This window comes from Amblyraja radiata, chromosome 32 (assembly GCF_010909765.2).
Source record: "Amblyraja radiata isolate CabotCenter1 chromosome 32, sAmbRad1.1.pri, whole genome shotgun sequence".
NCBI lineage: Eukaryota > Metazoa > Chordata > Chondrichthyes > Rajiformes > Rajidae > Amblyraja > Amblyraja radiata.
The window spans coordinates 16905192-16918617 of NC_045987.1; the positions used below are offsets into that span (position 1 = coordinate 16905192).

General features: G+C 46.2%; 1 protein-coding gene across 1 annotated transcript in view; it reads right to left on the reverse strand.

Moving 5' to 3' along the window:
- The window catches only part of cacna1b (calcium voltage-gated channel subunit alpha1 B), a 499280-nt gene that overhangs the window by 200384 nt on the left and 285470 nt on the right, over nt 1-13426 (reverse strand). Inside the window, exon 8 of the mRNA XM_033049244.1 lies at nt 8141-8244. Coding sequence (XP_032905135.1) covers nt 8141-8244 — 104 coding nt within the window. The remainder of the gene's footprint in view (nt 1-8140; nt 8245-13426) is intronic.

Consider the following 13426-nt stretch of genomic DNA (forward strand, 5'->3'; position numbering starts at 1 on the left):
CCAGTAGAGTCCCAGTACAAGACCATGAAGATAGGGAGGTCCAATTTCTGTAGACACCTTGTTATGGTACGCGGAGACCTGATGAAAGGCAAGTGGATTTTCTTACCAGGACATTTCTTCAGCAATGAACTTCTTCTTGTCACTTGGTAACAGTCTTATTATAATCTGATTTGATGCACATTGTGCAATAGTCTAGAAAATGTTGCCATATGACCCACAGTTCCCGATTAGAAATAATGGAAAGGTATTTGACTGTAACGTTTTTGAAATGTAATAATAATATACATCTAATGGTTTCAGAGAGAACTTTCACAGAGGCTAACCATTTATAGTGGTTCTGTAATCCTTACGCCTGAGGAGAATATTTCTCAGTATTACTGCAATAATAAACAGTGCAAAACGAATATAATTACACATTAACTTTAGTTACAGACAGCTTGAAAAATCAACATTGGGTAGAAGGGTTGGATTAACTATTCATTGGTTCATGGCTGTTGAACCAGATTTGATTTCACAAAGGTTTTACTTTCAAGCATAAAGGCTTCAGGCCACTGGGATGTAATATATTTCACGTCATTATTGCCTGCTCCCGATCTGTAATTTTCACGTAGTGGTGACATTTTTAAATGTCTAAAATGGAGGCATTAGAGCGAGTGTCCTTTTTTAGTTTTGCTGTTTGGAAATTAAAACCAATGCTTCATGCCTGTTGTGGGAATGTTTAACATCTTGTTTGCCCAACATAACTTACACAACAGTTACAGTGGCCAGTGAGGAAGAATTTCTGCGTGATCCCCATTGGGGTGTGAGGGAAAGTCCTGACAGCATCCTGTTGTGAGGAAGTAACAGCCCATTCACACAACTGTTAAGACAAACAACTGTTTTGGTAGATTTACTTCCTTCCTCCCTGGTGCAAACACACCTAATACAATGAGAAGAAAGACTTCACAGTGCAAGTGTCTGTGGATAATTTGAGCACCCATCATAAAACACCCAATTTAAAAGTAGAACCATCATTCACCTAACGTTGCAGGTGGACCCGCGGTCGATGGTCGATGAGAGCGTGGGGGGACCGCCGCGAGAGGGAGGGGGAGAACGATGGATAATGGGGAAGGAGGGGGCAGAACGATGGTTAAAGGGAACCGCTATGGGGGGGGGGGTGGGAGAGAGGGGGAAGAACAAAAGAGTAGCCGGCGTGCTGTGTAACTTTGTCTGCACTGTAGGTGGCTGCTATTTGTACACCTTGAGTATGCAGCAAAGAATCTCACTGTGCCTGGTCACATGTGACAATGAAGTATTCCATTCCGTTCCACATCTCGCTGGATGCGTGATAAGACCGGACTATGATGGAAATGTAACAATGCTCATTACATCGAGGTTGGACTGCTATTATGGAAAGCTCTTCACATCCTTTCTTGTATGTCCAAAATAAATTTATAGCCCAGGAACTTTGAGGGTATAACATAGGAAACAGGGCAACCAAGTCAAGGAGCTCCTACGATGTAATGGCAAGGAGAACATAAGCAGATGGGATGGAGGCACAAAAGTCTGCAGATGCTGGAATCTGGAGCAACAAGCAAACTGCTGCAAGAACTCAGCAGGTCAAGCAGCGTCTGTGGAGGGGAATGAAGGGTCCTGACCCTGTAACTTTGACTGTCCATTTCCCTCCACAGACGCCGCCTGACCCGCCGTGTTTCTCCAGTAGATTGTATAAACACATAATCTGTTCTGGTGGTTTCGAGCAAGTGTCGAATACTAACCAGGAAAGTGTTCAGTGTTTTTTTCCTTGAAACACCACCATGAGATCTTCTAAATCTTCCTGAAGGAGCAAGCAGATCCCCCTTGGAACATCTTATCCAAAAGACACCATCTCGGTCAATGCAACTACTCCCTTGTGTGTTCTGTTGTTTTTTAATGGTATGACTGTATGGCAAATGAAATTCCTCGTATGTTGCAAAACATACTTGGCTAATAAAGTATGATTATGATTGTTACTGCATTATAATAGTAAGATTAAACGAGAACTTACCAGTTTGAAGTTTGATCTGTATTTTATGAGGAGTTACGATGAGGGATTACGTGAAGAACCCGCTCAGTGCGCAGGCGCGGCATACTTCCAAGCAGCGGTGTGGAATCACAGATAGACAGTTATTTTGAAGTAAACATAGTAAAGATAAGGAGACATCAATTTATTAGTTTGATCCATATAATGAGGGTGGGAGCGGAGGGCACGTAATCCCTCATCGTAACTCCTCATAAAATACAGATCAAACTTCAAACTGGTAAGTTCTCGTTTAATCTTACTATTTTACTTCGGAGTCACGTGAGTGACTACGTGAAGATTTCAAAGCTCTGTGATTTCAAACCGTGTAACAGTTTCATTTCACTCACTGCCGAAGTTCTTGAGGGAGGAAGTGTTATCGTAATGAACCAATGAGTCTATTTGTAGAAAAACACAATGGTATTTTTTAAACAATAACAACAAAGAATTAAGTTGCTCCCCTGGGCTTAAATTAAATATTTGCAGTTCGTAAATCTTTACTGCAAATAAACCAGGTTTTGCCAACGGCTTATTATAAAATTTCTGAACGGTCTTTTCCCTTCCCACCATCCTGCTGTAGCCAGGATGTGGTGTATAGGCATGTCCATTCTTTAGCCGTCGACATGGATGCTGCCCTGGTGGAATAAAATTTGTACATGTTAGTGTTTATCCCAGCAGTTTCTAGCACCTGCTTGAGCCATCTCGCAATGGTTTGGCTCGTACCCCACCATAAGGTTTTTGTGACTGACCCACAAGGCTTTTCATCTCCCTCGAATATTCTGGTTGTGTCTATGTAGGATAGTAGGTAGGTCATGGCACATAACCGTGGTTCTGGTGGGTAAGCCACGACTGGATTAGGTGTTCCTGGTCTGCTCTGTTTGACCAGTCGCTGGATAACGACAGATCTGGTCTGGAGCTGTGATCATGTTGTCCAGTCGCAATAGGTGTAGTGACTGGACCCTCTGAGCGGATACAAGTGCCATCAACCTAAGCGTCTTTAGTGTAGCTTGCTCGAGGCCGGGGGATCTGGCTGGTGGCCATTCCCTGAGATATGTCAGGACCACACTGATATCACAAATATGGGTATACCTGGGCTTAGGGCTTGATATTGTAAATGCCCTTCATCAGTTTTACCACCAGTGGATGGGATCCCATCGCCTGTTGTCCTGCCGCTGGTTTGAGATAAGCAGAAAGAGCACTCTGCGCTGTGTTGATGGCACTGTAGCTGATCCCTACATCGTGGTGTAGATGGCCAGGAACTCCAGTATGTTGGTGGCTGTAGCTGTTGCGTATGTTGTCCATGTTTCCTGGCAGTACTTCTCCCTTTTTTGATGCTGGTTAAGTACTGCCTCTTGGTGGATGTTCGAAGGGATGCCGACATGGTGGTGATGGTTTGTTTGGACAATCCCAGTTCCAGGTAAGATCTGTTCAAACTTGCAACCCTGACGTTTAATTTTCTCATGGCATGGGTGTTTAGCTTACCTGGTAGGTAAGTAGCTGATAGCCAAATATGTCTTTCGACATACCATTGCCAAATCATGTTGACCAATTTGTCGCATGATAATGATTTTATGCCACCCATATGGTTAATATAAGCCATCACCGTAGTATTTATCAATTTGTAACCGAACATGCAAGTGCTGCATATTAGATACATATGCTTTTAAACCATAAAAGGCGCCCAACATCTCTAGATAGTTAATGCCCAGTGTAAGTAGTAATGATGACTCTAGTTTAGTCCATCTACCATTTGTGCTGGATATGGAGTTAGTCGCTCCCCAGCCTTGAGCACTGGCATCTGTTTGAATAACTAAAGTAGGGTTAGTGATAAAGATAGGGCTGAAACTATGCCAAACGTTTTCTGCCCACCACTGTAGCTCTGATATTGCTTCAGTGGGTAAGTTCATGACACGATCATAGTGACCTGTATGTCGTTTTATTGCCCGTACCTTTGCTCTCTGTAAAAATTTTTGATAGTGCAAAGGTCCGAATTGTGTAGCCGGAAATGCTGCTACCATTTCCCCAATTACTCTTGCTACTTGTCGAATAGTTGGTCGCTCGTTGACCATTAATTTGTTGCATGATTGTGCTAATTCAACCATTTTTGCCTTTGGCAAGGTAACAGTCATATGGACTGAGTTAATTGTGAAGCCCAGGTAGTCCATGATAGTGGATGGCTTCAACTTAGATTTATCTGGATGTAGGACGAACCTGAGTTTCGAGGAGCTGTTTTGTAGCTGATACTGCTGCCACAGCCAATTCCATCGTTTTCCCTACTATGAGAATATCCTCCAGATATGCCATGACAATATGTTTTTGTTTTCTTAGTGAATAATCTTGGGCTGAAGTTCGCCCATAGAGCAATGCTTTGTACCATCCAGATAAATTTTAGGTATCTGCGATGATCCTTGTATATGGGTACTAGATAGTAAGCATCTTTAAGATAAATGCTTGCCATGAAGTGTCCTTTGGAATTCAGTTGTTTGGCAGTAACATATGTCTCCATTTTGAAATGTATATACTTAACAAATTTGTTTAGTGATGTTAAGTCAATGATGATGCGACAGACACCATCTTTTTTGGTTTTAGTGAATATATTCGATACAATTTCCAAAGGTTCATGTTTGGTCTTTTTGATGACCCCCTTTGTGATAAGTCTCACCAGTTCAGCTTGTCCCTCACGTTTCTCTTTGACGGAGGGAGAAATACCCTTTGGGGCCATTGTTGAACTGGCGGCGTTTTTTCTGACATGAATTGTATTTTATATCCTGTAATGTTGTTGAGTATATACTTGTCACTCGTGACCATACCCCATGCTTCTTTAAACAAGTGTAATCTCCCCCCTGTTAATAAAGCACCCTTATTCTCTATATGCTGGTAGGGACCAGACCCACCTACCTCCATGGTTATTGGCGATTCTGTTTCTTCATTTTCCTGAAGATTTTGTTCTGACGTGCTGGCGATGTTGGGGGGAGGCGCATTTTCCAGAGGGTCCGCTGCGGGCCCTGATCTGAAAGATCTTTGGGGATAATGTGCGGACCCCAAGCGTTCACCAGTCCCATATTGCGGACGTCGACTGGTGGATGCCGTGGGGTGCTGCCACTTGGGTATCGGAGGTCTTGGTTTGCTCGTCCCGGGGCCTGCCCTCATTAGGCCGAAGGTTTTTGATGCTTCCTGCATCTCCTTCAGTTGTTATTGAAATCTTTCCCAAATGGCAGCGCGTCCGTCTCCGCAGCTGGGGCTTTACACAAGCCAGCAAATTTGGGATTGAGGGCAGGTCTTATGTTTCCCTCCTTCTCAAATTGTGTGGTACACATTAATGCCAGCACATCCTGCTGGCAGGTATCCATCTCCGTGGTCTCCACGGAACGAGCAAAGGCTGTGATGGCTGACGTCAGGAGCCTTAGGATCCGCTGTAGCTTGAGTTCTTGGGTCTGGATGTGTGACCCACATACCCCCAGATTTGGCTGTTGACACTTTTTACTTTGAGGGCCTCACCGTTTTCTGGTGCTGTGTTGTTTCAGCACCTCAGCGAGCACCTTTTCCAGTAATGGTTGATGCTGGCCACCATTCTTGGTTCCAGCGGTGCTCCAGCCCGTGGGGTTGCTACAAGCGGTCCATCACACCCAACAGCTCTTCATGTTCCTGCACCCCTGGCATACTCCCGAATTCGTCCGCCTGCCCCTGTTCCAGACCAGCCCAGCCCTGGTCACCAATGCTAGCCTCCAGTAATGAGGGAGCAAAGGGCAGTGCATGAGGCACTGTGGAGGGGGTGCCTGACCTCCCTCCGCGAGAGCGCTCTTTCTGCGCATCTCGCTGGAGCTGCTCCAATTGCTGTTGGATGCAGCTCAGGCGGCTGTCTCTCCTCCATTTAGGTTGAGACATGTCCCCGTCCGACGAATCGGACGCCACCGGCCGGATGCCTGTTCGGATGGCTAGACATCCAGCCCGCAGTTCAGGCACTAGCGGGACTGGGCTCGGCGCGGTGATGGGGATAGCGGGGCGACCGGTATTTGTTCCTACCGCCTGTTGCTGCCCCCCTTGCAATGGAACGCTCCTCCGCTGGAGTCGAGCGGGGGACAGGTTCTTCTGGAGCTTTTTGCCTTGTGTAGCGAGAGCGCCCCTCAAGCAGCGCGTCTCGCAGGCTCCTGCTCCGTGAGCCGCTCCAGCGGCTCAGGCGGCTCTCTCTCCCCCCGTGCGGGAGGAGAGACGTCCCGTCCGACATCGGGAACACCTGCCAGAAGCCTCTCGAGTGGCTATGCGTCCAGCCCGCTGCTTCAGGTACTAGCGGGCTGGCCTCGGCACGGTGTCGGGGAATTACGGAACACCGGGTCGCTCCTACCGCCGTTGCTGCCCCCCTCCCCGACGGGAAAACGGGGGACAGTTTTGTTCCAGAGCCTTTTTCTCTGCCTGTAAAAACACAAGCAGAAAAAGGCTCACCTGTAAAAGAAAACCCGACCTCAGGATACTCACCTGACGGTCCGGTTCATGCTGTAACGAGAGTGCCTAGCTCCCGTGGCAGCCGCTGTTGCACTGCTGGCGTAATGCCGCGTCTGCGCACTGAGCGGGTTCTTCACGTAGTCACTCGCGTGACTCCGAAGTAAAATCAGCCTGATGGTTATGCTCCAATGTCTGGACTGGGACTAGGATCCATAACCTTTTGACTTAGAGTAATGAGAGTACAGAAATGTGGTGAAGCATACTCCAGTGACTGGATTCACTGCATTCTTAATCGGCGAGCAAAACTAAAATTGGCCTTAGGTTTAATCAATATTTTAATTAGTCCGGGTATCAAAGGTTACGGGGCGAAGGCAGGGGAATGGGGTTGAGAGGGAAAGATGGATCAGCCATGATTGAATGGTGTAGCAGGCTCGATGGGCCGAATGGCCGAATTCCGCTCCTATGACTTATGAACTTATGAAGATTTGAAAATCAGGGCGCAACATAATAATATTTTCAACTTGTGTAGGAAGGAACTGCAGATGCTGGTTTATACCGAAGATAGATACAAAATGCTGGTGTACTCTAGCAGGTCGGACAGCACCTCGGGAGAAAAAGAATAGGTAACTTTTTGTCCAAACCCTTCTTCAGCCAGTCTTACCTGAAACATCACCAATTCTTTTTTTTTTTTCCAGAGATGCTTTCTGACCCTTTGAGTCACCAGCATTTTGTGTCGATGTTTTCAGCTATCTGGGTATCATCGTCACGACATCTCACCCACAGGTCAACATCCCACTAGTTATCCCTTCTTCCAAACCAGTGCAATGTTCGGTTTCAGTGGGTCCAAGGAAGCACCACCCTTGGACTTCCATCACAGCTGGAATTGCTTACCTCCTTTAGTCTAGTTCTCCTCGTGTTCTTCAAGGTTTTAAAACACGAGCGTAGCATAAGCTAATGACAGCATCCTGATTAATTGTTCAGTCATTTTGACTTTGGCAATATCTGAGATTGAGTTATAGCTGAAAAATCAATCCACGCGATTAAAAAAATAACCAAAACAGTGAGGAGGTTTGAGTGCAGAATACTCCCATATTTAGAAATCAGTGGAGGCCAATTCACTGGATGTATTCAAGAGAGAGTTAGATATAGCTCTTAGGGCTAATAGAATCAAGGGATATGGGGAGAAAGCAGGAATGGAATACTGATTTTGAAAGATCAGCCATGATCATATTGAATGGCGATGCTGGCTCAAAGGGTTGAATGGCCTACCTATTGTCTTTGGTTCGATGTTTCTATGAACTGGGATTTGAATTTTACAGCTGCCAGCTGTGCTAAACACAGAAGAAGGCCGCCCTGCAAACAGAATGTGCTGTTTAATGCAAGCATCGCGCTACAGCATATCAAGACAGTGGCACACACGAAGAAGCGAGCATCCATCCGAGTGACAACCCATCAGTGGCCCCGATGACAGGACCTTGTCTGCTGCTCTTACACCTTCCTTCGCTGGCGTGAAGGTGCCACCGACAGACGGAGCCTCAACCACCGCTGGATCTGCTCTGAGGGGTGGGCTTTCTGTCATCGAGTGTTTCCCCGTTACCTTCCTGCGTTCGCTGGTTCTAATGATGATGCTAATTGGCGATTGATAAATTGCAGTTCACTCACCCTGACAACACACCCAGAACAAGATTGAGCATGAAGAAAGATCCAATGACGATCAGAGGGATGAAATAGAGCCAGTTCCAGGTGTTCCCCGAGGCATCATTAGCCTGCCAAATAAATAACAGAGAGACAACACGAATTAAATGGGAGAACAGGCAAACGCGTCTGTGTAGACTGCTTATTTTGGCTGCACAATTAATTGAAGCAGTAGTAAATAAGTTAAACACATAGAAATGAATATGTACAAAATATTCCCCATTTGTCAGCTAAAACTATACACCCAACATCATTAGACATTGTTATGACTGAACAATTTGTATTGAACAAGCCATTAATTCTTTGCAACATCCAAAATTATTGGCATTCATTCCATGAATGTTGTGACTGAAATCCTTCAGTTCCTCTAACCCAAAACGTTCTTATCCTAAAAGCGGGTTTGAAGACTTGTGAGACCATGGCAGATAACAGCAGGATATTGTTCATAACCATGTCCACACACTCAACAATGCCTTCTCTTTATCGAGATATGTCACAAGGCGTAGAAGGCCATGAGCACCTGGAACTCCGGCCCCCATTAGGATTAGGCTTTTCATACATGATCACAGCTGGGCTGTTAGGTGGCCTCAAGGTGATCCTGCCTGATGAACCTTGATTCTCCTGATCTCAGCCTAAAGCCCCGACCCTGTACGAGTTCATTCAAAGAGTTCTCCCGAGTTTGCCCCGATTCGAACTCGGAGATTTACGGTAATGGCCGCTCGTAAGTACTCGGGGCTCTCGTGGACATTTTTCTACATGTTGAAAAATCTTCACAAGTCTTCCCGAGCTTACTGCGTCTCCCGAGTACCTGCCGTTAGCGTTACGAACCGCTAAGAGACGCCCCCGAGCTCCGACGTACCCGCTACGTTTATTCTACGTGCTTACCACGAGTTTGATTTTTTTTTAAATTCGGGAGAGCACTTGAATGAACTCGTACAGTGGGACAGGGCTATTATCCACATCTCATGGGTCTACAAACACAACGCTACTGGGTAGGGAGTTACAAAGATTCACAGCGTGCGAGGAGAAGAAATCCCTTCTCATCCCAGTAGTAACCATCGAAACATACAAAATAGGTGCAGGAGTAGGTCATTCGGCCCATCGAGCCAGCACCACCATTCAATGTGATCATGGCTGATCATCCAAAATCAGTACCCCATTCCTGATTCCGTTCGCCATTATTAAATGAACACTCTTTATTCCTGCCCGTGCCTTAAGTTCCAACCAGCAGAAATATCCTCATGGAATCTATCCTGTCAAGCCCGATCAGAATCTCTGGGAAGATTTAGGTATTCCTTCAGGTGTGGACTCACCTTATACAGATATAGAAACATACGTCCCTTTGATCCAGCACCGCCGTTCAATATGATCATGGCTGATCATCCAAAGTCAGTACCCCATTCCTGCTTTTTCCCCATATCCCTTGATTCTGTTAGCCCAAAGAGCCAAATCTAACTCTCTCTTGAAAACATGCAGTGAATTGGCCTCCATTGCCTTCAGTGGCAGAGAATTCCACAGATTCACAATTCTCTGGGTGAAAAAGTTTTTTCCTCAACTCAGTCGTAAATGGTCTACCCCTAATTCTTAAACTGTGACCCTTGGTTCTGGACTCCCCCCAACATCGGGAACATGTTTCATGCATCTGCCCTGTCCATTCCCTTAAGAATTTTATATGTTTCTATAAGATTCCTTCTCATCCTTCTAAATTCCAGTGAATGCAAGCCCTGTCGACCCACTATTTCACGCCTCGACCCATCGACCTTTCATCGACCCTTTCAGACGCCTCATTTTACACTTAATCACCCTCGCATCAAATGTCAATCTTCCCTTTACCTTTATTTAATGAGCCTTAGTGTTATTTATACCAAGCACCAAGGTATAAATATCACCAGCAATTTGTACTGGTCCAGACACATTGAAGCTATGGCCAAGAAAGCATGCCAACAAATTCCTCCGTTCCTCACCAGGTGAAGGAAATTTGATATGTCTCCAATGACACTTTCCCATTTCTACAGAAGCACATAGAAAGCATCACAGCTTGGAACAGCAACTGCTAAGCCCAAGACCATAAGAAATTGTAGAGTGTTGTGAATGCAGCCCAGTCCATCATGCAAACTAACTTCATCCAAATTGACTCCATCTATACTTCACACTGCCTCGAAAAACAGTCAATATAATCAAAGAAGGGTCTCAACCCAAAACGTCACCCATTCCTTCTCTCCAGAGATGCTGCCTGTCCCGCTGGGTTACTCCAGCTTTTTGTGTCTATCTTCGGTTTAAACCAGCATCTGCAGTTCCTTCAAATAATCAAATAATCCTCCTCCCACACACACACCCTCCCCCACACACACACCCCCTCCCCCACACACACCCCCTCCCCCACACACACACCCCCTCCCCCACACACACACACCCCCACACCCACCTCCCCCACACCCACCTCCCCCACACCCACCTCCCCCACACCCACCTCCCCCACACCCCCCTCCCCCACACCCACCTCCCCCACACCCACCTCCCCCACACCCCCCCCTCCCCACACCCCCCCAGCAGCCCCCGACAGGCCCCACCTGAAGCCGTCCACCTCCCCTGGCTACAGAAGACTCCTACCGTTGCGTTGGGGGAACAGGTGAGTGGTGGAATATTGCATTGGGGAATGTGTTGCGTTGGGTGACTAGGTCCCCCGTGTGACTGGGACCCAACGGCTCCCACTTAGTCTAGTTCTCTTTAAATCCTTCTCACAATTTCGCTTCTCACCTTTCCTGGTATCCACGATCTTGGATATATACACTTAAATCGAAGTTTAATGTGTTGCAAATGGCTGAGGCATTCCGCTAGTCAAGCTTTTCAACCTGCAAATAATCTGTATATCCCAACACTCTGCTTTCAGCCAGTTAACCGGTGCTCTATTGATACTAATTCAATAACTTCAACACCATGAGGTCCCTATTCATTGAATGGATTTTTGAAACTCAAATCTGCTACACTTACTAATTGTTCCCAATTTATCCCGATGATTGCATCTCTAAGAAATCTAGCATATTTATCCAGCACAATATCGACACGAAATGTCACCCATTCCTTCAATCCAGAGATGCCGCCTCCTCCACTGAGTTACTCCAGCATTTTGCGTCTATCTAATATATGATACTGTGAAACCATTTTTTAAAATTTTATTTTAGGTATCTAGTGACTATTTTAATGGATTCCAACATTTTCCAATACCTGATGCTGATAAACAGAGTGGAATACCTCTAGTTCCCCCTGCCCTCACTAGTGAAAAGCTGTATTATATTTGCTGTTTTCCAATCTCACGGGACCTTCCAAGAACCCAGTGAATTTTGGAAATCCACTCTCCCTGCAGACTCATCTTTTCAAAAGGACAAAGGACATTTATTGTCACATACACCAATAGGTGCAGTGAAATTTGAGTTACCATGCCGCACACAATTAAGATCAACACAACACTATAGAATTTAAAATAAAATATAAAACATCCCACACAGCAGATTCAATGTTTCCCACTGTGAGGGAAGGCAACAAAGTTCAGTCCTCTTCCTCTTGTTCACCCGTCGTCGGGGCCTATTGAGGCCTCCGCAGTCACCACAACGGCAGCCCGATGTTTCAGGCCCTCTCGCTGGGATGGTGAAACTCCGACGTCGGAACGGAAGAACACTCTCCGCGACTTGGCGTTTCCGAATCGGCCGCTTCCTACTGGAGGCCGCGGTTCCAGAAGTCCACAGGTCGAGCTGGGCGGAGCTCCAACACTGGCGACCTCGGCGAAAGATCGCAGGGCTCCGCGATGTTAGAGTCAGTGCCGCCCATGGCGGGAAGCACCGCAGACCACAGCTCCACGGTGTCAAAGTCGGCAGGCCCCCGGAACTCCAACACGGCGATCCCTGGTAAAGCATCGTCCCACTCCGCGATGGTAATTCAGTGCTGCCCCACCGCTGGAGCTCTGGCCGGTCTCCGGCAGGAAAGGCCGCACCAATCCAGATGGTAGGCCGCGAGAAGGGGGCGAAGATGCGGCTCAGAGGAAAGACGCATCCTCGACTGAGAAGAACAGTTTCCCCCTTCCTCCCCCCCCCCCCCCTCAACATAAAAAAGACTAAAGGACCTCCAAAAACAAACTTTTAGACAGACTAAAAATAACAAAAAGGATGAAAGGATAGACAGCTGCTGGCGAGGCTGCCACACTCGATGACACCACCACTTATGCCACCACTCAAAGACAAGGATGCAGATCACCTTCAGTCTCATCAGCCTTAGTCTTATTAGTGCAACAGTTAACAAATATCCACGGCTCTTGTTTACACCTCATATTTTTGCTGAATCATTTATATGTTCCCGAATAATTGCAACCGTAGTCTTCAGACATTTAATTTCTCCACAGAGTTGGGGAATGCCTTTCTACTTAAGGGAATCTTAGTTTGGTCCATTATCATAAATCCACATCAAGGCAATCTTGCCATATCTTAAAACGTAATTGCATTGTCTCATTTAATGAGCTCCAGGGGCCTGTTGAAATCTATCATGTCAAGGCACATTTATTGTGTTAAAGTATTTCTTCAAGTCCTGTGTTCCAATCTGAAATTAGTTGGCCAACGTTTATTTTCTGCCGCATACATCAATTTACTATATTTTGTGCTCGAGTCTTGACCAAACTTAAAACAAAGGACTTTAAGGTTCATATTCCAAACTTACTATTTTTTTCTAAAGATCCACAGCCAACCTGATAACTGAATTGTTCCATGAAGCAACTAAAGTGGAATTGGACCACACACATACTGATCTGAACTACAATCAGTAGTACATAGAGGTGTGTGTTAGAATTGGCCTCATGGTGAATAAAACAAATTAAAGAAAGGTGGCACGGAAGTGCAGCGGTAGAGTTGCTGCCTTACAGCACCAAAGACCTGGGTTCGATCCTGACTACGGGTGCTCGTCAGTACGGAGTTTGTACGTTCACCCCGTGACCTGCGTGTGTTTTCCTCGAGATCTCCGGTTTCCTCCCACACTCCAAAGAAGTACAGGTTTGTAGATTAATTGGCTTGGTGGAAATGTAAATTGTCCCTAGTGTGTGAAGGATAGTGTTAATGTGTGGGGATCGCTGGTCGTTGCAGACTCAGTGGGCCAAAGGGCCCGTTTCCACGCTGTATCTCTAAACTAAACTACTCAGATAAGCTTTCTACATCTAATCTCTACTTGGCAATGCCTGTTGAAGAATGTTGGCAGGAGACAAGAACAGGGCAG